At 41.5% G+C, this 27,830-nt stretch overlaps 1 protein-coding gene across 1 annotated transcript in view; it reads left to right on the plus strand.

The window, feature by feature from the left end:
* The window catches only part of LOC145410028 (uncharacterized), a 100,640-nt gene that overhangs the window by 53,896 nt on the left and 18,914 nt on the right, over nucleotides 1-27,830 (plus strand). Inside the window, exon 3 of the mRNA XM_080280247.1 lies at nucleotides 27,163-27,362. Coding sequence (XP_080136373.1) covers nucleotides 27,163-27,362 — 200 coding nt within the window. The remainder of the gene's footprint in view (nucleotides 1-27,162; nucleotides 27,363-27,830) is intronic.

A 27,830-nucleotide genomic window follows, 5' to 3' on the forward strand; every position in this document is an offset into this window, starting at 1 on the left:
CATTCACTCTTCTCCCCTCCCTCATTCACTCTTCTCCCCTCCCTCTTTCCCTCTTCTCCCCTCCCTCTTTCTCTCCTCTCCCTCTCCCCCTCCACTCTCTTCACTGCCTCATAATTCTTCCTCCATTTTCTCCCCAACCCCTCCTCCCCACCTCTCTCTCTCTCTCTCTCTCTCTCTCTCTCTCTCTCTCTCTCTCTCTCTCTCTCTTTCCTCAGCCATCACTATCACCTCATCATTAATCTCCATCACAATAAAATTCATCGTCACTTCCCATCTCTAGCATCACCACCACCTCCATCACCAACATCACCACCATCATTATCACTGCTCCCACCTCCATCACCATCATCACCACCATCATCATCACTGCTCCCACCTCCATCACTATCATCATCCTTTTCATCATCATTGCTCCCACCTCCATCATTATCACCATATTTCATCATTCCTGCCACATCGTAATTATCACCATCATCGTCATTACCATCACCATCATCATCATCATCATCATCATTACTGTCACCACCATTACTTTTACAACTATCACCATCATCGTCACCACTACCATCATCACCACTACTATTGCAACCACCATCACCACTATCATTACTATCAATATTACCCCACCACAGCAAATACCAAGCTTATCACAATTACCACTACTACCACAATCATCATCACTACCTCAGTCACCACTTCTCCCAGTCACTACCACAATCAGCGCCACCACCACAATCATCAATAAAACCACCACCATCACCACCACCACCACAACCAACGTAGTCATCACCATCACCTTTCTTACAGCTAGTAGTAGTAGTAGTAGTAGTAGTAATAGTAGTTTTGTTGTTGTAGCTCCAAATTCATCTGAAACGTGAACCCAGTGGACTGCAGGCTGAAGCTACTATTTTTCTTCTGCAGTCCACCATTTCCTTCTGGGGGATAGGGACGGGACTGAGGGACGTTTGTATAACCAGGCAGACCCACCGCCCGGCCATATCGGTGCCACAACGTGAAGGCGTTCCTCTCCAGCTTCTTACAGTTTAATAATTCCGAAAAAAAAAAAATCCATCAGTATATATTAAGGAAGCTGCTGGTTTTAAAGAGAGGGAGAGAGAGAGAGAGAGAGAGAGAGAGAGAGAGAGAGAGAGAGAGAGGAAGTTTTCGTTATTTTCGTTAAGGGATGAATGACGAGAGAGAGAGAGAGAGAGAGAGAGAGAGAGAGAGAGAGAGAGAGAGAGAGAGAGAGAGAGAGAGAGAGAGAGAGAGAGAGAGAGAGAGAGAGAGAGGAAGTTTTCGTTAAGGGATGAGAGAGAGAGAGAGAGAGAGAGAGAGAGAGAGAGAGAGAGAGAAGGTGGAAATGTAAGTAAAATGATAGAAGAGGGGAAGGGAGGCGGGGAGGACCGAGTGGTCTGCGGGTGGGGTTGGGGGTTAAGAAGAGGTTTGCGGTGTTGCCAGCTTAGCGAGAAATCCGCCAGATCTAGCGAATTTCATGCACATCTAGCAGAGTTTTGCCGGTGTCACGGGCACAGACACTATCCTCCTTGTCACTTGAACTTGACCTAAAATGCCTTCTTTTCATCTTCAGTGTTAAGCTGTAACAATATATTACACTAAAGTATGATGCTAGTCGCGAAGAAGCTGTATGACATGGAGCAGAACCGTATTAGTGTCTTCTACTACAGAGCTGCGTGCAATGTGCTGAAAAATAACGAAAATCTGGGCCACCTTTAAACTAAAACAAAGACTAAGTTGGTGCATGCAAAAGTACTCTGTGCATAAAAGTACCTATATCACAGCACTGGTATTTGGGCATATTATCCTATACAAGTGATTTTCTATGACAAACAAAGGGGCAACTTAATTTCTCCACACAAACTGCCCCTTTACCCATGCAAGGGAGTCACGTATTCAGCAGTATATGCCCAAAGACAGGGATCTGGCATATGTGTCTAGAGTTCTTTATGCATGCAGGAACTTGGTGGATGGGACGCCCGAACGCAAAGGGTCCCATATAATTTCTAGCCTATATTGATATGTGATCCATAAAAACACGCGTAATAATTTCATCTGTACACTACGGTCTGTAATACCGTAGTGCTCCTGTAGAAAGCATGACAGTAGATAAGCAAGGAGGGGTAGAAGTGCTGACAATAGACGGAGTAGATGGGCTGAACGCCGTCAAGACTGTGGGAGGGCGCTAGGGAGGCAATGTGTGTGGAAAGTGAAGTGGGTGAATGGGATTTGAATGCTGGATTGAAACAGGGCTGTATCATGTCTCCGTGGTTAGTCTGTCTATCTGTCTGTCTATATCCATCTATCTATCTTTCTATATCTATCTGTCTATGGATGGATGGATGGATGGATGACGTTAGATATGAGATACAAGGCAGGGCAGTGGATGTTGGGCTATCCATAATGAGAGGGTGGGGTTTGGAAACTACCTGTACTGTTGCTGACAATATTGTATAGTTAGGTAAAGATGAATGGGAGGTGCAAGGTTAATCAATGGGTCTGGGAGTGAGTGCAAAGACCGAAATCTAAAAAATGTATATTATAACTAAGAGTAAAGTTACGGTCTTTGAGAGAAATGAGGCCACAGAACGCATATTGAGGTACGATGGTCAGGGAATGGAGAATGTCAGTGCCCTTAAGTATTTAGGCAGCGTGATAAGGTAGGATGGAAGAGTTGGGAATGAAATGCATGAAAGGGTAACCTACAGCAAGGAAGAAAGGTTGCTGGTTCACTGAAAGTAGTGATGGGAGATAGGGAAGTGAGCACAGAAGTAAAAAAGTCGCTGCATGACTATTATGGTATGGAAGTGAAGCTTGGGCCATGTTAGAAGGACAGAAGTCAAGAGTGAGAGCAGAACAACTGAGTTATGTGAGAAGAGCAAGTGGAATTACATGGAGAGACAGAAAAGCGAGGCAATGAACAAATGTTTTTTTTTTGTTTTTTGTTTTTTTATGTGTCCGACTCTGGGCATAGGCTTCACAGCCTGCTATCAAGGCCCAGCAGTCCTCCTAATGTAGACTTGATTGAAAACATTAAGAGAAACTCTCTGTGATGGTTTGACCATGTGGAGAGGATGGAGAAAGAGACTGACATGAAGAAATGAAGACTGTATGTGAGTGAGGTGGAGGAGGGGAGGGGGAGACCGAGGACGAGATGGAAGATAAAGTTGGTAGAGGTATGAGAAAAGATGTTTGAGTCGCAGGGAGGGCAGCCTGATAACAGTGGAAAGGGTGACTGGAGGTAATTTGTCTGTGACCACTGGCCACCCCATATGGGATTAAGGCGTCTTGCTGTAGACAGACGGATAAATACAGTAGACAGACACCGCATACTGGCCATTGGTCCTGTCTCGTCCACATTTCATGCCGCAGCGGCGAGGTTTAGTCAGTTTAACAGGTGAAGTCAAAATTTAAAAACCATGCTTCAATTGATGCTATTTTTGCTATAAGACGTGGTCTAGAAAGAGCTGAGAATTGCTAGAGTTTTTACGAAATACCTCAGAACAATGCTTAGAATGAGGTGAACACTGGACGCTTAAAAAAAAAAAAAAAAAGCTACATAGCAACTTCTGGAGAGTGCAATTACATAAGATTTAAAGAATGAAAGAAATACAGAGGTAAATTACAATTTTTCACTGTTTATCTGCTTAAATGGTGAGTATAAAACGCTTATGTATTTGATAGCTAGAACGATTTGTTATTGTGCTTGTCATATCAGATCCAGCGAACTTTTGATAAATCCAGAGTGAATTCAGGGGCTCAAGTAGCGGATTTCACGTCGATGCACTGGCAACGCTGACTCAGGTCAGACCAAGTGGCACAGTTTTCAACCAGCAACGGGAGAGGGTGGACGCTCGCACCTGCTGGTCTCCTCCCTCTCCGGCTCTCTCGATAGCTGTTGTCCTCGTCTCGCTTGGAAGATGAAATAATTACCTGCCTTCAGTAACAGCACGTTCTACTGGTTGAGCAGCGATGTGTCGTATCAGTGCCGAAAATGTATTATGTCACTCGAAACTTAAGAAGACAGTGGCACAGCAGCGGGGAAATATTGCTTAGATATCAGTATGGCCAAAGAAAAATATGAAAACGAATGCTGACGTTTTATGACAGTGAATTTTTAAAATGCTTTGAATAACTGCCAGTGATTTTAAAATGTAAATCTCGTTTAAGAAAAGGTATAGCATAAGCAATCAGTTTATAATGGAAATAGAGTGAAGAAAACATACAACATAAAGAAGAAGAGCATTCATGGATGATAATAATAATAATAATAAAAATACTAGTAGTAAATGTTAATGGCTTTACCGTGGCTCTCGATAATTATTAAGAAAATGATAATGTTGGGTGAAATCTCAAGTATATAAATTGTTACTCGGGTATCCACAATTTTTTAAAAACGGATAGACCAGCGAGAAAGTGAAGTTTCTTGGATGATATAAATGTGTTCGTGATTTTACCCCGGATAGCCATTGCTGTTTGAGAGAAAAGGAAAGAAAAAAGCTTATTAGTGTTTGAGATAATTGTAGAATTGGAGAAATAAAGTTACCGCCAACCCACAATAGTTCTGGAGTCACCGAGGCTTCTGTGACCTTTTGGACTTTGCTACGCCCAAACGAAAAGGTACTGTATTGGTAAACTTTATTATTATTATTATTGTTATTATTATTTCGCTAACATAATGGCAGGAGTACCCCAAAGTGCTGGCTTTTCACTCCTGGGTTAGTGCAGGTCATTTTTTATTAGGCAATGCACAATAAACTTAGAAATTTGCGTATAGTACAGCTTTCGGTATTACAGGGTCGGACAGTCACACCCCTCACTTAGGCTAGTTGGGTTAGTTTAAGTTAGGCTAGGTTATCTTTTATGGTAGGGTTGATCGGTTAGGTTACTTCAATTTACTGAGTTGGGTAAGGTTGGATTAGGTTGTAAATTAAATCGGAATAACGTTGCTTGTCCAAAAATGCAAGTTTACCCAAATTCTTATAATATTTAAACATAATATTCAAACATTACGATAAGCGTTTTTACCGACAACTTAACCTATATTTTTAGGAACAATATTCTTTCGTCCTTGCATAATATTTTTGTTAAGGATTACCGGTATTTGTGTCAGTTACATCTGTCATGAGCTCTGAAGTCGGTTGTAGGTACATTTGAAAAATATATTAAGTAGTGCGGTAGTTTTTGCTTATCTGTATTGCTGGTCTTTTCACATTATACTTGTTTAAAAGGCTATAAACAGGCATTCGAGTACCGTAATTGTAAGTTTATGCAGACTTTAGTAATATATTTTTCATTTTTCTTCGTGCATTTTTTTTTTTTTTTTTCACTGGCAAGCTAAATATAAAGTATAGGCTAGCTTTCCTTTGACACCAGATTAAACAATTTATTCATATCAGTGTCTGGTATTATGTATTTGGCTCTGCTGCGGAGGTTAAAAAATAGCGGATTAGCCTACACACACACACACAGGCGTAATATATATATTTAATACAAGCAGATTTGTAGTGATCCTAGTTCCTGCATCGTTTCTGAACATGGTCATGGATGCAGACAAAATTGTTATAAATTTTCGTTCATTCAAGCAACTTTTGTGTACAGGTTTCTCTTACTCTTAGCTCCTTCGATTCCCCACTTTGCTATAGTTTAATCACTTTAACTTGTCTGGGATTTTATTTTTCTTGCAGCCCATGCCACACAGATCAGTGGCAGTAGGAGTACTGCGGCTCTACACACCGTAGCTCTTCTTCGTGACTAGCACCGTATTGTTAATCATGCTACAGCTTGTTCCTGCAGCCTGTTCCCGTAGATCAGTTGCAATAAGAATACGACGGCTCAACAACCTTTCCGTAGCACTTCTTTGTGACTAGGACCATATTCTAGTGTTAGTCTTCTGTTACAGGTCAGCATTCAAGGTGGAGAGATGGCCATTTTGTGCCTGTTTAAATTGAGCAAAGTTTAGTTAGGTTTAATAAGGCTTCTTTTGGTTCCAACACAGTTTCGAGACAATAACTATGAACAGTAACAGATCCGTGTGTGTAATACCAGTCTCCAGTGAACCCAGCTTATGTAATGGACTTAAGTCTACTTTGTGTTGGGTACGGCGAGGAACGTGCAGCCACAAACTTGGAGCATAGTAAGGGCTTATGAAGTTTCGAGTAGCTTTGTCTGAAACGTACTGAAACAGAATTGAATCCTTGCTGTAAACGATGGGGGGGGTCAGTCCTAAGGCGAGTTAAATCGTCTAGTGGTGTAGCAAGAAGTACGGTAGAGTTAAGATTAATGTGCCCAGTGCTAATGGAACAAAACTGAAGAGACCATTATGTTCAAAATAGTAAATGAATAAAATAAACACCAATAATGTAAATTGAGTTTAGCAGAGCGAATGAAATCAAACTAACATAATCACTTGAAACAACCAAATTGTGAAACTAACACCAAATCACTGTAATCGACCGAAACTTAATGATTTTATATTGAGAGTAGAACCGTATGAAATAAAACCAGCCACAGTAAAGCGAAACAAACCAATAAATTACCGGTACATAAAGAATGCTGTGAAGCAAATTTTAGATGTGTAACTCACTGAAACTTGACAGCTGAGGAAAAGGAAGAAAAAAGAAAAGCAAGAAAACAAGCAGTGTGATTAAAGCCACATAAGTTTAGCGGAGTATATATAATGAAACCGAAACTGACCAGAAGAGCTGAACAAACAGAATATTAGCAGAACACAGATACCAATGCTAAATTAGTAGAGAATGGGAAAAAAAATGAAGCCGAAGTATGCTGAATAAAATGAACTGAAAATTAGCAAAATATACTGTTGCTAAAAGATGATGATGCTGATGATCCCGATGGTGAAGTAGAAGAAAAAGCAACAGCAGTGTGAAACTGTCAGACGAGCGTTTTTAATGATAGGCAGATTTAAGTGAAGTAGAAGTTTGAGCTAACCTACTGAATTAGAATGAACTGAGAAACTAAAGTATTATGAAAATCCGAAGCAGGTATATGTATATGGTAAATGAGTGTGTGAGAAAGAGAGGCATTGGAGTTAAAGAGATCAAGGAACTGGCAAGCGATCGAGCAGGCTGGATTAATTTTGTGCAGAGGGGTGTATGACCAGGGTTTTGCACCTCATTTTAACTTGACAGTCGTCGGAGTGACTGTCATATAGGTGTGAAGCTGCGTGCGGAATAAGCTTTTTGACTTATCAGGAGTTAGGATTCCGGTGGCTTGGGTGGTAAGTGGGAGTGTGGCTCATTGGATATGAAAAACTTTGGTTAGTGCCCCCCCCCCTTTCTCTCTCTCGCTCTCTCTCCAGGTCCTATGGACCCTGCTTCGTCCCACAGTGAGGTGGGCAAAGGTCTGAAGGATGATTATGGTGAAGCATGTAGCCAAACCAACCGAAAAGAGGACAGTGAATGACATTAGAGATACAGAACTAAGACGTTAAGCTAACTGAAAATGAAGGTATGAAACCACATCGATGTATAGGATTATACTGTTGAGTGAAACTAAAATCAAGAAAGTACTGTATAACGGAACCTTAGATAGCCTACAGAGAAAGTGAGCAGAGTAATGTGAAATTAGTCTGGTTTTCGTTCAGAGTGAAATAAGTAACTGTACGAAGTAGAACGAAAGAAACCGCAATAGCATTGTAGAGCTAAATAAGCAGAGCTAATTTTGGATAAATACTAGAAAGCACTAAGAGAGCGCATAGGCTACCTCCGCCAATGCCACTGCAGGATCCGGATCCGCCCCCAAAATCAATCAGTTCTTTCATGGCTCATGTTTTTCTCTTCCACAAACTCTCATTGAAATTCATTGAGAACTTCGGGAGTTATCGTGTGGACAAACAAACAAACAAACAGGTGAATACATAACCTCCTCCTCGTTGGCGTAGGCAATAATAGACTGCTACAGTGACGCGAAAGAGAGAGAGAGAGAGAGTTGAGCGTATTAAAGGTATCTAACAACCTGAGCAAGGTGAAGCTCAGGTAGTGTAACCAACGAAAACTAAAGAAATTGAATCTGACCAAAATAATGTAGAATAAACGCCAGAAGTGTGTATATACCGAAAACTAAAATTGAAATTAGTACATAAGTGTTACACAGTATGATCCAAATGTCTGCTTAAGTCATTGTTTTGAAATCGAGTGAAACAAACTGAATATTGACAAAGCCGAAGAAAGTATAGTAAAATTTAAGAAGGGGGGGGGGATAGAAACCGAGAGTACCATAGTGTAAAACAGTGGTGTAACCGACCAAAGTAAAAGCAACAGAAACAAACCCAAATGGAAAGTCGAGCGAAGTATAACAAAATAATGAGGAAAACCGAGATAGGGAAACAGAAAATGGACAAGAGCTTGTGAGAAATAATTGTGTTGAAAAATATTTTGCGTGAAAGAAAGATGAAATGATTTAGGTAGAATAAAGCCACTGCCGAGTATAGTAGAGCACCGAACTCAAGTAGGCCAGCGCTAACAACTGAAAATGAGCGAAAATTTGAAATCCTATTGTCGAAACCCTGTGCGTGTAAATAACTGGAACTAAGCGAAAAGAGCTAGAATTGAGCAAAGCAGTAATGGGTACGAAAGAAATCGAAACTGTGCAAAATGGAATTAATTAAGTTATATATGCAAATAAGGTGAAGCCACACTCAGAAGTGTGTTTAGACAACTGAAACTGAGTGAAACGAACTAAACAGCAATGTAGAACGAAAGAAGTCAAAACAGCTAGTAAGAAGCCAGTCCCCCCGCCTCCCCAAGGCAAAATGGTTGAAGCTGTTGTCAAAAGTGACTAAACAACTGAAACTGAATGAATCCTTAAACTGAGGGAAATAACGAGAGAAGCGGAAACAACAAAATACGGAGAGAGAGAGAGAGAGAGAGAGAGAGAGAGAGAGAGAGAGGGGGTAGAACCTGCTGGCGGAGTAGCCTTTTTATTTATAAAGCGACTTAGTTTTAGCGTAGTCAAACAATGTAGCTAACCAGAATACGGCTGATTAAACCGGAATTGAGTGGTAAATTAGGAGCTCTGTGCCAGGTGACTGTATCTGACCTAAACCGATGAAGAAACCTGTGAAATATGGAACGAAGCAGACAAATTGTGTGACAAGCCAAAATTGGGTGATGGGTGAGCATAAGCCAAAATTGGGTGATGGGTGAGCATAAGCCAAAATTGAGTGATGGGTGACCATAAGCCAAAATTGGGTGATGGGTGACCATAAGCCAAAATTGAGTGATGGGTGAGCATAATAAAATTGAAACTGTGGAAAACAGTATGAAAGTACTGGATTATATGCATGTTCAGAGTGAAACAAACTGAGGGAATAGCAGGGTTGTAACCGAAATTGAATGAAAACAAGAGAAGCTGACAAAGCGAGCGAAACACTGTGCAAACGAATAGCCTATGAATATTGATCTGCCTTAATGAACATCGTACCACAATGCCAGTATAATGAAGTCTTGGTCCTGTCAATACAAAGCCGATATGTTTGCGGTAATTAATTTGGCGGGCAGTAACTAAAATAAAGTGCCGGTAACAAAGATTTTTGTCCAAAGGATAAGCCTAATTACCCGTCTCCGCTCTAGAGGGCCCAGGGACGGGTATTGTTTTCACTAGGCTTGTCTGTTTGTTTGTATGCCTGTTAACAACTGTATGCGATAACTAATATTACAGGGATGATGGGCTATGATCTTCTGATCACCTGATTACATTTTGGGCCAAATTGGGCCAAGGCCCAGGCTGTAGGCCTCAAAAATGTAAAAAAAAAAAAAAAAAAGGGACGGATAAAAATCGTTTTTTCGCCATTATTCCTTCCAAATTCGTCATATCGACATGAAACCAAATTCTAAAGGTGCGGTGCATCTTTCAGATATGCATCTTATAACATGCCTCATAACATCGGGGTGGTCACCCCCCCCCCCCCTCGTTAACGGTAGGCGGTCAGTGTCAGGTGGGTCGAGCCTAAAATTTCAAATGGGCATAAAATCGTCAATTTTCACCCGATTTACTCCTAATTTGATGTGACATCATTGACTAGATATCCTGTGTTTATAGCTACGTCAGCACTAAAATGACTGCCGCGGACGGGTTTGCTGTGCCTTGGCACCGCTTCTTGTTCCGTCATTCACCCACCATTCATTTATTGTGTAGTTCTTTTTTCTTAGGTTATCATGGAAATATTATTGAACCTAGAAGGGACGTCTAGTACTGTATGGTCTAATAATGGCTATAAATAGGGTACCGGTATAGGCCCTTCAGTTCGAAAAAGTATCCACTAAATAAAATGAATAATGTGATGATAGCTTGATGCGTGCTGAGGGGCTGACTGAAGTGGTGGACCTTAGCATCGAATGTACCTTACCCGATTATTTACAGTGCTTACTTTAGCTGACGGCAGGAAGAGTAAAATATTTCGAACTTGTGTCGCCATGAAGCTGAGGTTGTGTTATATATATATATTTAAGGCACTTTTGAAAACCATGGTCATTAGGCCTATAATCTCCAACTTTGACAGGCCACATGTCTATCTATACCAGTTTATATGCCTGTCTGTCAATCTTCCAATTTCTATCCATTTACTTGTCTATCTGTATACTTGTTTCTGTCTATCAGTTGAGAAAGAGCTGAAAGAACGCCTTGTATTAATACATAAACAGCGTCACGTTATCCTTTGCATTACGGTAAGTTTTATATATCATTACAGGTCCACGAGTATTATTTACCTACCGTGGGTGTGTCATGTCCCTATGGTTTTTCAGTCTGTATATGGATGGGGTCATAAAAGAGGTACAAGGTAGGACCGTGGATGTTGAAGCGACGCTGAGAGAGGGCAGTGTTTAGAAACTTCCCGTACTGCAGTTTGCAGAAGAAACCGGATTGTTAAGTGAAGAAGGGTAACTGCAAGGCTATGTGGATGAGTTTGGGAGAGTGTAAGAAACGGAATCTAAAGGTGAACGTAGGGAAGAGTAAAGTTATGGTCGAGAGAAATGAAGCCACTGAATGTACAGTGAGGCTGGGTGAGGAGGAAGTGGAAAATGTGAGTGCGTTTAAGTACGGTACTTGGGTAGTGTAATGAGTAAGGAAGTTCAGAGGATGAAGTACTTGAAAGGGTACAGCAGGGAAAAAAGGTTGCTGGTTCGTTGAAAGCAGTGATAAGGAACAGGGAAGTGAGCATGGAATCGCTGCATGACTACCGTATTGTAATACCAACCCTAATGTATGGAAGTGAAGCTTGAACCTTGTTGTAAGGACACAAGTCAAGAGTGAAAGCGGTGGAAATGAGTTATTTGAGAGAAGCATGTGGAGATATGTGGAGAGACAGACTGACAAATGAGGAAGTGAAGGAGCGTTGTGGTGTGGATGTGGATGTGATAGAAAGCGTTAGAAATACATTGAGGTGGTTTGGCCATGTGGAGAGGATGGAGAGCGAGACTAACGAGGAATTAGGAGGAAAGTGTAAACGAGTGAGGTGAAGGAGGGGAGAGGGGGAGAGGGAGGGGGAGGCCGAGTATGAGATGGAGGGATGGAGTGGAGAAGTATATGAGAGAGGGAGGTGTGAGCTGGGATCAGGGCAGTGAAATGGCATTGGACAGGGCAACTTGGAGGCGATTTGTTTGTGGCCACCCCTCACAAGATTGAAGCGTCTGGCAATAGAGAGATAGGCTAGATAGGATAGGATAGCTACCAATTACAGTATATACATCATAATGAACAAACCGCCTCACTGATAGTTTCACGTTTTATTTTTGGTCAGTTATTTACCTTTCTGCCTACGGGTAACTTTACACTCCCTCTTCTGTCTTTCCTTCATTCTTTCCTCTTCCTCCTGCCTGTGGGTGATTCTACACTGAGTGACAAGCCAAATTGTTTCCTGTACACCAGGAAACCATATACTACTCTGGGTGGTAACCATATAACCAAGTTTTGGCCCCTGGTGGTTTAGTGGGTAATTACGAAGCTCCAGTCGGATTGAGCCGGTGAAGGTTTATATCCAAGGGGTGGTTGGGGTTGATTGCTCATGTAATGTCACTCAGGGATGAGTGAGGCTGGTCACTCATCTTAAATGCCTGGACCAACTGCCTAGCCCCGGGCTCCAACGCTTCTCATGGGACAATGTAGGATTGGATGATGGATGAATGGATGGATGATGGATATTAATTACAACGACGAGCGTGGCGTTAATTAGCTTATTCATATTCATCCTGCCTCACTAATCAAAGCAATGGACGGCCTAACCACATCCCCAGGGACCAGCACAGGCCTTGTTGCAGGGCCCGATGGTGTGATGCTAGCCTATTCAGCTTGCATTTATATGACTCCCAGATCGATTCTCGAGCCGGTCAGACTGTTGGACACGGCTTGTTTTCTCGTCCAATATCCAACAGTACAGCTAAGGACCTGGTTGTAAATATGATTACTGCGTGCCGTATATAAGGGGAATATTGGATATTGCAATGACTCAAAATGGGCATTATTACCGTATTTTAAGCACTTTTGTTTCCTCCATCCTTCTGACGATTTTTTTCAGCTTTGGAGAGCCACCTGGCAGAGAAAGGGTTAATGAATGCTGTATATAACCCCTCCAGCTTAAAATGTCTCCAGACCTGCGTTAAATGCCCGTCGGTAGCGGGATTGAGTACCGTATAGAAGCCGTTATCGTAGTGAAAGGTTATCTTGAGACTGCTTGTTAGGCCTAATGTAGCATATTGTAAGTAGACTAACTGAGGTAATGGTGAATGACTGGATGACCTGTTTCATTGGTCATGCTGCTGATTAGTTTTCCCAGTAATGCATCGGTATTCTTTTATTTGCGTTGGTACCGGTTGTACCGTACTTTACCTACAGATGGAAAAGAGGGCGAATTGATGATAATGATGATGATTATTATTGTTTTTATTATTATTATTACTTGTATTATGATTATTATTACCGGTATTATGATTATGATTAGTATTATTATTACAGGTATTATGATTATGATGATGGTATTATGATGGTAATGGTAAACATGATGATGATGATATTATGATGATGATAATGATAGCCTAAGTGATGGTGATTATGATGATGTAAGAGTCATTTGTCTCGAGTACGCGGTAGTTGTAGACTATTTCGTTCGTGAATGAATAAAGTTAACTGCAATAGTAAAAGGTCATAATGAAATCCACTGCGGAACCGGACCTTCTCCTCAGAAGTAGAGTGACAGCCAGAATTAAGCTTACCACATGTTGGCGACGTACGAAGAGAAATGGTGTCTGTAGTGAGCGCGATGCATGTGGAATCAGTGTTGGAAATTAGTTAGGCAGGTCTGTTAATGAGTCCGTATGCCCAGGCCTTATCACTGATGGCTATTTTCAGACTGTAATTATAGATAAACATATGAAATTATACTGTACTGCCAACACCCACTTGCATTGTCTGTCACGCATTGAGTTTTGAACGCTGTGACCAAGAGCCAGACATGAACATGGTAGCTTCATTGCGCCTTCATTGCCCTGTGGGACAGAGCAAATAGTGTCGTGTTAATAAATCTAAGGTGAGTTTAATTATTTTTTCATCATAATCATCATCATCATCATCAACAACAACAGGAACCTGAATCAGGTTATTGCAGGACAAAGACCATCTTTCTTACACTGACCTATTGACGGCTCTCCTGTTCCATCCAGTCCCTGCGAATCTTCGAATCTCAGCTCACCACCTCCTCCTTGGCCTCTTCTTTCTCCTACAGTTACCATGGTTGTCCATCTGTAGTTCTGTACGAAATATGTGACGAGCCCAGATCAGGAAATTGAGATTCACACACACACACACACACACACACACACACACATATATAATGCCGTCCTGAACCTCTTCACTAGCTGTATAGTCTTAAGTATTAATTATTTAAATTGTCCTGTGTTAGCAGGAGAAACATGACATCATAATGAAGGGATCAAGCTTTTTCTATGGTAGGGGTTCGGAACTGATGACAAATTTAATTCCTTTTATTGTCGGTTAGTGTAGGAGGAATCTGGCAGCCGATGGTGTAGTGTAGCACATCCAGCTCGCAGCTGCAAGACTTCGCGTTCAGCTCTCGCGCCGCTTAGACTGTTGAGCAAAGTTTGTTTCCTCCTTGTCCATATTTACACTGCAGTACGCTTGGGGGCCTACTGTATATTATGTGGGAAGATTAAGCCTTAGCAAAGTTAGCAAAAGTAGATTGTAGCTGTAGTGTGCCATAATGACTCGTGTACTAGATAGGCTGTTCAGAACTAGACTACCAAAAGGCTAATAACACTGCTTTCATGAGTTAATTGCCCAGCCTTTATGCATGCTGGATGTTAGGGAAATTGCTTTGGTGGTGTAATTTTCCCAAGCCCGTGGCGGGGGCGTGGGGTCGTCGCCTTCGTAGGAGCAGAAGTGGCCAAATCATCCCTTTAGAGGACATCGACTTGGGCGTATATTCTCGTCGATTAAGGGAGCGATTAAGGAAGCTCCCTAACACCTTTTCCTTAGCGATTTATTTTGCCTAGTACACCTGACTCTCCAATTCTCAGTTACCGTGTATAGATCATTCAGGTGTATGCCATACTGTGCATAAATAATGAACAAAAGGATAATAACCAGTTGTATCCAAATATAAATCGCAATGGAACAGGTGTTAGGGAGCTTCCTTATTCGACCGGAATACGGACCTTGCCCCCCCCTTTCTCTCTCTCTCACACACACACACACACACACACACACACACACACACACACACACACACACACACACACACACACACACACACACACACACACACACACACACTTTACAGACTAACAATATACGGGTAGCCTATTCGCTACCGGTACTCAGTATCGTATGGCTAGGTGTATAACAAGGATCAGGGAGCTTTTTAGGGCATTACCCCAAAATTTGAGTACGATATAATGAAATTACCCCGAGATTTAAAAAAAAAAAAAAAAGTAGCCACGTCAGTGTACACATGTCAGTGGTACGGCGGGTAAGCAACAAATAACAAAAAAAAAGTAGCCACGTCAGTGTACACCTGTCAGTGGTACGGCGGGTAAGCAACAAATAACGTGATACATGGTTGTACATCTTGTTCACCAAAACTTGCTTCATTTATGTGAAAAATCGGTACCAGTAATATACCGCACACATTACTCCCCAAATTTGTAGATGTAGCTACCCCATTTGGGGTAATTTACCCCTGTCCTCCTACCCCTGGTCTATAATTGAGTGCAAACAGTAGCAATAGTGTATAGGCTCTGCTCGTGAAAGAATATGACATACCGTACCCAATACCTACGGACGAAGAAATCTGATAAATGGTCTTTGCCCGCCATGTATATATAGCCTATTGAGTATAATATTGGTACGGTATCCACTCTTATTTCCTCTATGTATGTGTATTTTATGGATTCCATGCCGTTCCATTTGTCTCTTCCAGTACGGTATATTTATGATAGCCTGCGTATACAGGGTAGTCCGTATATTGCCCTTTCCAGTATTGTGTTGCGGGGAAGATTTAGTACGGTATTCTTTTCTCGGGAGCTGCTTGGTGAAAACAGTAATCATCTACGCAGTCTGTGAACGAACAAAAGCAAGACACCACGGTATAAACCATGGCTAGGGTTATAGGAAGTAGAAAATGTGAGGTCGATACTGTTAACCCTGACAGAGCCGTACCCATAGCAGAGGAGAATATTGGATTGTGGTTTATATGGTCCATGCTGTTTGTTCCGTATGCATAATTCCTACTGGTACCGTAGTTATAAGGTTATAATAATATCACCTATTCTTTGTGTGAATAAGGTTGTGTTACTGCCGTTTATTATTTCAGCTAATTTATGAAAACATTTTTTTGTACAGTGGTTCATAAAAAATAAAAGTGGGGGAAGTAAAACGAAAAGAGTGGAAATTTGTATAAAGTCCTATCATGATCACTAATTTACCTCCCCTGGAGAGAGGACAGTGGAGGACAGCGTTGGAGATGGGCCAGTGGAGTTGCCTAAATATTGGTTTTGTGATATCGGTATTTATGGATCACTCAGTATAAGCTGTTCCCTGTGCATAATTTTTGTTGGCATTAGCATATATATTACCTTCCATTATGTTTAAGATGTGGTTATTACCGTATGTTAAGATAATTTGAGAGCATTTTTTGTACAGTGATTTATAGATAGCTCTTAAAAGTGTGGGAAAGAAACGAAGAGTGGAAATTTGAGTGAACTACAGGCACAAATGGAAGGCTGTAAATTTTCTCATTCATAATCCTGCAAAACATGCTTCATTTACTATTTGTCACTGCCACTAACTCATATTCATGTGACAGCTGGAAGGAAATTATTTATAGGAAATGGGAAAATATGTGTCCTTCGTGTGTTGATAACACTGAATTCTCAACTTAATCTAATCTAGGTGTTCAATTGTCGACTCAAATTGTTTATTGGATCTTAGAACAACGATTTTTTTTTGTTTTTTTGTTACCGTAGCTGTTTGTTAGATGGTAACGATATGACACGTAAGGCGGTATTCTCGTACGGTTTGGACGCGTACTAATACCTCTAACGTAGCGATTTACTTCATGGTTACTGCTGGCTAATATTGTGTTGTACATTATGTAGGCTATACAGAGTATGGGGAATAGTAGAATGATATTACCCAGAAGAGGACGGCAAAGTATAATAAGCAAAATAAATCGCTTAGGAAGAGGTGTTAGGGAGCTTCCTTAACTAACAAGAATACGAGTCTCAAAGTAGGCTACAGATGGTCCAAACGTTGGTGAAAACTTGTCTTGAAACAATTTGACCCCACGAACGATGGCTAATGGGAAATGATTCCCCACCCTCCCCCGTAGCTTACATAGGCTAAATACGGTACGTCATACGGTATGCCGCTTCCTTGTGACATTTTCCAGTCGATATTGTTACTGTATGCGTAATCAGATGATCGATTTATCATCCCGGATTCTCAAGTTACAGGCTATTACGGTACTCATTTCGGGTATCATCGTACCCTTCCTGCGCGTTTTTTTTTTTTCTTCTTCTTCTTTGCCTGTACGGTGAAAGTGAGTGTTGCATAACTTGGCATCGTTTAGTTCATGTACCCTAATCCTCCTTTGCCATCTCATTTAAACCTCATAGACATACGGTAGTTTATCAGTCTTCTCTGTAACAAGCAACCTCGACAGGATGGTTGGGTGTGTTGCTGTTTGCTTTCCTTTGTGCTCCTTTGTAGCCTAAACTTGTAAACATACCGGTACCCTACTTTTTTTTTTTTTTTTTTTTCTGGATTCAAGATGAACCCTCAAAGTTCGATGTTGCATATGTGACAAGACAGACCTCGATATAAATTTCATCCAGTATTCTTCCCAAGACAAATCAGTATAAGTTGGGGTATATTTGCATTTCTTGTATAGAGCTGGCCCTGTATTAAAAAAAAAAAAAAAAAAAAATCCCTGGTCATTCATTCCAACCTCTTTCAGTTGGCTTCCCTATTCATTTGTTTATTCAGGTACTGGTATTTACATATGCAAGGAAGAAGAAACAATTGGTGTAATGGTTAGCACATCAACCCACAACTTAAAAAACCCGAGTTCCATTTCCGGCATTGTCAGACTTCCTGGCAGTGTTTGGTAGCCAACCCGATGCCCCTTTAGGGACCTGGGTGTAAATTCGATTGTTGTCACCTATCGTATTGGAGGGGAAGATTGTGACCTGGAAAAATTGTGTGCATTGACGCTCCTTCAGGTAATATGAATTCATAATAAACTTTCTTCCCTTCCCCAAGGTTTGTGCGTGTGTGTGTGTGTGTGTGTGTGTGTGTGTGTGTGTGTGTGTGTGTTTGTATGGGTAAACAGGCAATATTTTCGGCTTAGGAGAGATCTCGGTGAAGTCTATGGCCCGTATTTTCTTCGGGTAAGGGGGTTCCCTGGCGCCTCTTCCGTAGCGATTTTTTATTTTTTTATTTTTTACGTGGCTGGTTAATATATATCCCGTATTTTCTACGGGTAAGGGGGTTCCCTGGCGCCTCTTCCGTAGCGATTTTTTGTTGTTGTTTTTTACGTGGCTGGTTAATATATATCCCGTATTTTCTTCGGGTAAGGGGGTTCCCTGGCGCCTCTTCCGTAGCAATTTTTTTTTTTTTTTACGTGGCTGGTTAATATATATCCCTTTATACGTTGTTTATGCGGATTTTCGCAGTGTTTGGAGGACTAAAGTAACACAGAATAGAACAGTATTTAAGGTCCTATTTAGCTAAGTTCTTTTTGTGGCTGTTCTTGTTTGTATATATATTTTTTTCACTTGTTTTGTATTTTTGTCCTTATTTTTTACGGTACCGGTACTTATTTTTGACAGCTGTTTTTGGTATCTTTTATCTGATTTTTTTCCTTTTTATTTTTGGCTGTTTTTCTCGCTTTTGCTTTTGTTATTTTTGGCTGTTTTCCTTTTTGTTTTTGGTTGTTTTTCTTATTTGTGGTTGTTTTTCTTCGTTTTAGGCGGTTTTTGTTCATAGTTTTTGGCTGGTTTTGCTTTTACTTTGGCTATTTCTCTTGTATTTTATCCTCGTACGTCATGACATATTTTAAAGTAGACAAGGTAACTACTGTTGAAATGCAAAACTGGAAAAGCAGCTTTACCTTTTTGTACGCATTGTACAGTCAAATATAAAAGTCGTTCGCGGTTTTGTCCAAAGATTAAGTGCAGCACTTGAAACATTATGAAATCTCTACCACAGTTACACGTTCGTGGTTGGCTAGCCTGACTTCGTCAAGCTTCATATCTGCTGCTGATGGGATAACGGTACGAATGAACCCATGATATTCCGAAGCCTTAACATCGACTCGCAAGAAATGCTGAGTCCGAACTTCGTATGAGAGACGAAACGCCACGGGTTAGGCGATGATCACCTGACATTTCATCTTACATCTTACCGTAATAAAAAACGTCAAGCAGACCTGCTATACCATGGTATGGAGAGGTCAAGCAACATGCATCCAACTAATAGCAATATGAGAGGTGGCATGATGTTCCTTTATTTACGGGAAGCGAAGCCTGAACAGAAAGCTCAAACATTTGGTATAAGCATAACCATAGAGAGGTGGATTAGGATTTCAAGAGGAAGGCACAACGGAGAAATCATCGTTCAGGTCTTTCTCGTCTTACCACAACACTATAGGACCAGGAAATAATCACAACGATGGAAGCAGCACCCGCAAGCAGTGCTTACGCCTTAAGAAACGAAGTGCAGCTAGAATGAAGCACACGGACTGTTGTGCGTAGACTTTGGTCGTCTGGTTTATGTTTGAACTCGTCTATGGGATTCAGTTTGCCAGCCACTCTATAAGAAAACAAAATTATCATAATAGAATGACTGTTCTCATGTGTTGAATATTATAGTGAATTTTGTTTAACAACGCTCAAATAATGTCCCAGGTCATAATTATTAACTTAATTAGCTAATTTACAGTAAATTAAGATGGAGAACTGACTTCCGAGGACCTGTTTAGCTAACTGAATTGTAACGTTGGGAATGTGGTCACAAAAATAAAAGATGAGAAACGCTTTATAAATACTAAATAAAAACAGAAGCCAGAAAGATTTAATAATTATGTAGATTAGTTTCGTTAAGTTACAAAAAAATTATATGCTGGCATCTTTAGGGTGGTCACCTGGAGCAAATGGCAACTCAAGTCAGTGCTACCAACCGATCGTTCGACACAAAGCAGACCACTCCAGAATTATAGTCTTTCAGCAGATATTTTCACTAAATTTCACGACACGACTTTTGTCTTTGACTGTACATTAATCCAGAGAGAGAGAGAGAGAGAATTTCACAGGCTCATGTTAGGCCAGTTTTAATGAAATATTGCCAGGCTTTTATAGAGCTACCCAAGTGGTAAAGACGTTAAGGTGAAGTTTGAGGAACCGTGGAGGAAGAGACTGGACCTCTCTCTCTCTCTCTCTCTCTCTCTCATATCAATTTTCCTTGCATGAAATCTTTACGGCATATTTTTCCTCCCGTCTTTTTTCCCCCCCCCCCACCTGTTTGGCTTATTTTGGGGAGCATAATAAATTCCTTTTACTACGGTACCGTACTATGCATTTTTATAGATATTTGTGTTTAACGTCATGTTTTTCGTCTTTTTCATGTGTAATTTTTCTTTATCTATCTATTTATCTATTGCCAGACATCATAATCCCGCAAAGGGTGGCCATTTGACACTGAGTTATATAGTTGTTTTACAGGGAGGGGCACCAACCCTCCTCCAACCCACTTGTTGACACGTAGGGAGCACGTATGGTTTGGTTATATGGTTACCACCCAGCGTTGTAAATGGTTTCTTGGCGTACAGGAAACCATTTGGCTTGTCACACAATGTAAAGCCACCTGTAAAGGAAAGAAAAGGAATAAGAAGTGACAGGAAAGATAGGAGAAATAGGAAGAGAGAAGGGTAGACACAGAAAAAGAATGATAAAAGCTAAGGAAGTAGGCAGCACTACATCAAGTGAGTGGATGATGGTCGCCACCACCTACCACAATTTTTCTTTTTACGGTACATAAATGGAATCTTTATTTGTAAGTAGGCTATATATACTTCCATTTACTCATGTGCAGATAAACCCTTTGTATGATTGTTTTTAGTAGTCTGTTTCTTGTATTTTTCTGTATTCATATTTTTCCTGTTTGTTATGTATGCTGTATTTTTGTATATATTCACTCTAAAATTTTGATAACTTTACTGATTTCTGGTGACAATTTTTCCATTTTGTTTAATCTCGCTTGTGTTTCTATTATTTCCCCCGTGTTGATACTGATTTTTTTGTTATATACCGGCATATTTTCCTCCGTGCTAAATATTTCTCTCCCTGCTTGTAGCCTGTGTACCGTATGCTCTCGATTTCTGTATATTTTGCTTTATACTTGTATGTGTGTGTGTGTTACGGTGTAGTAAATATAAAGCATACAGTTCCCTCGACATCAAATCACCTCATATATTCACTTCCATGTCAGTTATTTTGTTGAGTTTGTTGCTGCATCGGAAGTTGTAAAAAGAGAGGAATGAGCACACACACACTCTCTCTCTCTCTCTCTCTCTCTCTCTCTCTCTCAACAGGGCTGGGTGTGGAGGAAAGAACGAAGAATTTAGAGAATTGGAAGAGCGAGTGAGAGATTTTTTCATCCTTTCCATACTTAGGTCTTTCCTGTACATTTTTGTGTTTTTTAGCCCTTTCTTCCTCTTTAAATAAATCTTTAATCTCCATTCCTTATCATTCTCTCTCTTTTCAGGGATGGAAATGGTCTAAGAGAGAAAAAAGAAGAGAAGGAGGAGGAAATACAAGAAGAAGAGAGAGAGAGAGAGAGAGAGAGAGAGAGAGAGAGTAAATGATAGTGTTGGCCCCCCGCTGTTGGTGCCACGGACTTCAGGTTCTGATTCTTCTACACCTCGCAGGTAAGGGTCATATATTTTTTTACTTTTTTGGGGGGAAGAGATTAGAGGGGGTACTTGATGGGGGGATTAGAGGGGGTACTTGATGGGGGGATAACAGGGGGTACTTGATGGGGGGATTAGAGGGGGTTCTTGATGGGGGGATTAGAGGGGGTTCTTGATGGGGGGATTAGAGGGGGTACTTGATGGGGGGATTAGAGGGGGTACTTGATGGGGGGATTAGAGGGGGTTCTTGATGGGGGGATTAGAGGGGGTACTTGACTGGGGGGGGGCAGTTAGAGGGGATACTTTTTTTTTTCTTTCTTTTTTTTTTTACTGTATGGATTGGGTGGCATAGCTTGGTTGTCATCGTTTGTATAGTTGCTCTATGTATTTATTTATTTTTGGCTCGTCTCATTGGCTTCAATCTTTTCTCTTCTCCGTCATTGTGCGTGCGTGTGTGTGTGTGTGTGTGTGTGTGTGTGTGTGTGTGTGTGTGTGTGTGTGTGTGTGTGTTCTCTTCGCCGTCATTGTGTGTGTGTGTGTGTGTGTGTGTGTGTGTGTGTGTGTGTGTGTGTGTGTGTGTGAAGAAGCTAATTCGCACAGTTTTTATCCGATTTAGACGAAACAATAGATTTGAGGGTCAGCCTAGCAGTTGATTTTTTTTAGAACACTAGGTCAGAAGTCAAGGTCACACGGCAGCCCTACTCAAACATTTATGATCCGATTTTAACCAAACATGGTGGAAGGATTTGGAGTACGACAAGGATTAAGTGTTTTAATTTTAAGAACAGTCTCTCCAAGCTCAAAGTTATCGGGTCAGGGTTAAATGTTCGGCCATGTAATATAAGTAGTTTTGATTCGAAGTGGACCAAATTATATGGAATGGTTAAGGGTCAGGTAAGGATGAAGACAACTTATTTTGAGAGCACTACACCTTATGCTGCTGTTTTCCCGGCGTAATGTTCCTGTGCTTCTGTTTGTACGATGTTGCTGTGTTACTTTGTGTTTTTCCTGTTACTTTGCATCTGTTTGTATAGTACGTATGTTTGTAAGTTGTACTGTGGCTCTTGTAATGACTGTTTCTGTATGTCCGAGGCTGTGTTTTGTTTCTATTCTTAAGCATTTATTACTGTACCTCTCATGCCTCTGACACTGGAGTTGAATATACATAATTATCTTCCTTCTTCCCCTGTACACCTCACAAGGACCTGCAAGCCTTAGAGTGACATTGTCCTTCTGTCTATCCAACTCTGTCTATCTATCTACCTACCTATCTCTGTCTGTCTGTCTTTCTCTGTCTATCTTTCATTCTGACTCCTTAATCCCAGAAGGGGTAGGCTAGTCACAAACAAATGGTCTCCTAGTCGCCCTATCCTCAGCCGTTTGTCTGCCCTTGGAACTCAGACCATCCAATCTCGTACTCCACTCCATCCCTCCATCTCACTCTTAGTCACCTCCTCCCCCTCTCCCCCTCCACCTCACACACACTCTTGTAGTCAGTCTCTCATTCTCCACTGCATAATTCCACAACTCTGGTCGACGTGGCTCCATGAATGATGAAGTTACAGCAGCACGTTACCCATGTGAGGCGACTTCGCACTAAACCCACCCTGTCCCAGATTAAAAAGAGTGAGACCAAAATTTTAAAATCTAATCCCCAGGTTCACCCAGAAATCCTGGTGAGGGTCTGGGCTCGAGGATTAAGGGGATGGAGCTAATTTTAACCAGGGATTGGATTTCTCTGTTAAGTCTCAACATTTGTGAAGATTACGATGAGAATTTTAATTTAACTTGAGGGGTGTAGTGGAGTATCGTATTCTTGCTACAACCACGCGGATTTTATTGGGTTAATGAAGACCTCTTGTAGTGTAGTGTTTAGAAACAGTATCCCTCAGCATCTTTCCTACAGATGGAGGGATGGAGTGGAGAGGTATATGAGAGAGGGGGGTGTGAGCTGGGTGCAGGACAGTGAAATGGCTGGGGACAGGGCGACATGGAGGCGATTTGTTTGTGGCCACCCCTTACGGCAATAGTTAGATAGCTCTTTCCTATATATTTATCATATTCTTACAACTGATGAAGGATTTTCCGGTGACCTGTTTGTGCTAGGGTCAGTATTTGAGAGAGAGAGAGAGAGAGAGAGAGAGACTGAAGTGAAGGCAAAGGAGGAAGAAAGGAAAGCAAAGGACTGCAAGAAATACGGTTATTGCCGAGAGAGAGAGAGAGACGCCGAGGGGGAAGGTTATAATAGTTTCAGAGAGGGGAGGGAGGAGGGGGTTGGAAGAGAGTGGCTGGGTGGAGGGAAGAGGGGGAGGGTGGAGGAGAGACAAGAGGCGGAGGGTGGGATGAAGAGGAAGAGAGAGGGACGGGGGGGGGGATGAGACCAGAACAGAGAAAATGAGAAAATCAATGAGACGAGGGGAGAAAAGGAGGCCGCTATGAAAGGAGAGAGAGAGAGGGAGGGAGGGAGGAAGAGAGAGAGAGAGAGAGAGAGAGAGAGAGGGGGGGGGATGCGAAGCTGAATAAAATCGCCTGAAGGGTCCGTGAGAATAAAACAAAAATGTATAAGTTTAGTGAATGGGTTTAGCCGAATCGAAGAGTCTGGCGGCCGGAATGAAAAAGTAAGAAAGATATCCTCGTGTTGAATGGATTGTTTGGCGATTTTCAGACGAGTGAGGAGGAGTCATGTTGAAAGAAATGGAAAATTGAGAAAAAAAGAGTATTATTGGGAGAAATGGAAAATGAAACGAGGGTAATTATTTTGAAATATGAAAGAAGAAGGAACTAAAAAGATTGAGGAGACAGTGGGAGAGGAGAGACATGACGAGAAAAATGAAGGAGGGAAAGTAAGGAAGAAAGTAATAAAAGGGTGTAAAGGAATATAAAAGAAGTAATATTTATCTGGAAAGGGATGTTACATGCGAGGAAAGGGAGAAGGCGAGGAGCAAAATATAAAGAGCGAAATATAACGAAAAATATAAGCTAAAGCGGGAGCACTTTATTTAATGTAGTGGATAAAGTGCAGAGAGAGAGAGAGAACTGAGGTAATGGCAAGGGAGGAAGAAAGGAAAGCAAAGGGCAGCAAGAAATAGTGTTATTGCCGAAAGAGAGAGAGGGAAAGAAAGAGAGAGAGAAGGCAGAGGAGCAAGAAGGAAAGCAAAGGACTGCAAGAAATGCGATTATGGCCGAGAGAGAGAGAGAGTAAAAGGAAGGTAGAGGAAAGACAGCAAAAAATTATGATCATGTGTACATTAACCGTGTACGCTTTAGAGTGAGCCTGTGCATACTGATTTGGAGGCTTACACTTCATGTGGCGGTGGCTCAATCGGTAGAGAGGTGGCCTTCAGTCCTACCGGACCCAGGTTCAAATCCCCGCTGGAGCAGGGAACAGTTTAAGGATTTGAATGTCATAAAATCAGACTTTACTGATTCACCAGAAGACCCGCCGACATGTCGTAAAAATACCCCCGCTAATACCAATACACCAGTCCTGTATGAGACAGCCCTAGCATGTATTCAATATGGACGGTGGGTGTTAGCGCCGAAGTGGTGACATTTAGAGATGTGTGTTGTATATAGGAGGACTACTGGGCCTTGAGACCAGGCTGTGAAGCCTATGCCCAGAGTCTGACACATAAAAAAAAAAAAAATGGCTAGTTAGAACATTTGAGGCACTAGTGAAGACTCTCTCCCTCTCTCTCCCCCCCCTCCCCCTCCGTACACATCCTTTTATCTGTAGACACACGCAAACGTACTCTCCACACACACACACACACACACACACACACACACACACACACACACACACACACACACACTCACACATGTTTATAGGATATTATTTTGATACTTCGATCGAGACAAATACGATGACATACTTATCCCGTTATATGAGAGGCTTTGGAAGACGTCGCTTGAAATACGTTGTTCAGTTTTGCTATTTTCACTGGAACGAGAATATCATGAAATCTGAAGTATAACTATCCCATACGTGTTCCTTACGTGTCAACAAGTGGGTTAGCGGAGGGTTAGTGCCCCTCTCCGCAAAACAACCAACTCAAAGACGAACTCCCACCATTTACTGGATTATGGCGACTGGCTATAGATAGATTACAGGAAGAGTTTTATGGACAGTTTCTTTTCATGTAACTAAAATTTGTAAAGAAAGATAATTGAAGCCATGGCAGATGTTGGTTTGATAATAATGTAGGATGGGAAAAGAATAACCGTAGCACCACAAAATACACGATGGTCAATAACTTGTGTTCAGTATTCCTTGTTACTCGATATTTATTATTTGTGTGTTGCAGGGACGGCTGAGTTAGCGTTATCATTGTCTACTAAGCATCACATTATACTTTGACATTTTTCGTGCTTTAAAATTGTGTGTGTGTGTGTGTGTGTGTGTGTGTGTGTGTGTGTGTATGTGTGTGACTACAGTTTACTAGTAATTTCATGAGGCAACCAATATGTTTGAGCGCCCCACACCAGCAAACTGAGCCGCTTGCGTAACACACAAGATAAGGGGGACCAACAGACCTTTTTTTTTTTTTTTTTTTTTTTTTTTTTTTTTTTTAAATCAGTATGTACATCTTCCTACCTCATTTTTGCAGTTAACCCGTATCATCCACACAGACTCTCCGACGCTGTTAAATTTCTTATATGCACTGGTTAGGTAAAACAGATTCTTTTACTAGGCTATATGTCGAAAGCAAAATTAGGTCATGGTCATAAATATTGCTGCAAGACCACACTGACATATGCTTTGGCCTCTATAAATAACCTGTTGGCGAATTTAAGTGATTATGATCCATAGGAGTCGTGTATAGTATTTTCATTTATTTTACTATACAAGGTGGTCTTTTTATGTAAACACTTCGCTCTCACTCCGTCGTGCGATTTCTTGTGCGCAGCGTCAGTGTCTATCCTGCATCTTCATTTTCCTACTCCCATTGCCACACCCACGCCCACACCAGCAGACTGAGCCGTCCTCTACATACAAAATACCGTCATGTGAGTTTCTAGTGCAGCACAATTTACGGACCACCCTGCATATATTTGCTGGGCTGCCAAGTTCCTGGAGATATAATTAAATCAGTATACACTAAGGTCATACGCACAGTTAGAAATCTATCTTGTGTTTCTAAGTACTGTACTGCACGCAATAGTAGTGTGGTATTTGAATGTATATAATTATCGTGCATCCAGGTGCCGATATATTTACCGGTATTTTACACACACACACACACACACACACACACACACACACACACACATTTGTATGTATATAGCCTGTATGTATGTACCATATGTATGTATGTATGTATGTGCGTGTGTATAGTAGTAGCTACCTGTACAACCCTACGTTCATCTGAAATGTGAACCCAGTGGACTGCAGGCTGAAATTGCCCTTCTCCGGCTGTTCACCATCCCCTTTTTAGGGCACAAAAAGGAGTTGAAGGACGTTTGCTTAACATGACAGCTGAGCCATCTAGTTATATCGGTGCCACCTCGCCAAGTCGTCCCTCTCCAGTATTAAAGAAAAGGAACAAAGATGGAAGTAAACGCTGGCCGCCACTGCCACGAGAGCTTCCAGAGAGAGAGAGAGAGTTAGAGTGTGTGTGTGTGTGTGTGTGTGTGTGTGTGTGTGTGTGTGTGTGTGTGTGTGTGACAAAAACACCCAGCCTCAGTCTCCCATCTCCCATCGTCAGCGTGGTCCCGGGAAGATGGTGGCAGCAGTGATGGTGGCGAGGCCGAGGGGCGCACCTCAGCAACAGGTGGTGGGTCAGGTAACCACACAGAGGCGGCACAACCCTACTTCCTCCACGACCACCTTACCCTCAACGTGTCTGCCCAGCTGGACTCCACCGTTCACCTTCACTGTCGCATCAACGGCATCAAGGATCAGTCGGTGAGTTTGTGAGATTGCCGATTTGTACAGTATTCTCTCGGTGTATTATGAGTGCTATAATATTCTCTCCTTTCTGTATGTTATGAGAGGGTGTGTGGGTTGGAGAGAGGTCAGACAGATAGCATAGGACAGTGTACCGTGGAGGAGATTCGCTTGTGGCCACCCATTTCGGGATTACGGCTTCTGGTGATGAATGGATTTTTTTTTTTTCACGCGTAAGGGAAAGATTTGTATGTTAATTTCTCTCTCTCTCTCTCAGCAGGACTGGGTATGGAGGAAATGGTCTCCTTTAAACGATATCCTTTAAATGATCTTTAAGCGATGTCCTTTGAATGATCTACTTTAAACGATGCCCTTTGAATGATCTTTAAGCGATGTCCTTTTAATGGTCTCCTTTAAACGGTGTCCTTATAACGGTCTCCTTTAAGCAGTGCTCTTTTAATGATCTTTGAACAATGTCCATTTGAT

This window comes from Coenobita brevimanus, chromosome 84, assembly GCF_032717465.1.
Source record: "Coenobita brevimanus isolate Jiangsu-jjx chromosome 84, ASM3271746v2, whole genome shotgun sequence".
Lineage (NCBI taxonomy): Eukaryota > Metazoa > Arthropoda > Malacostraca > Decapoda > Coenobitidae > Coenobita > Coenobita brevimanus.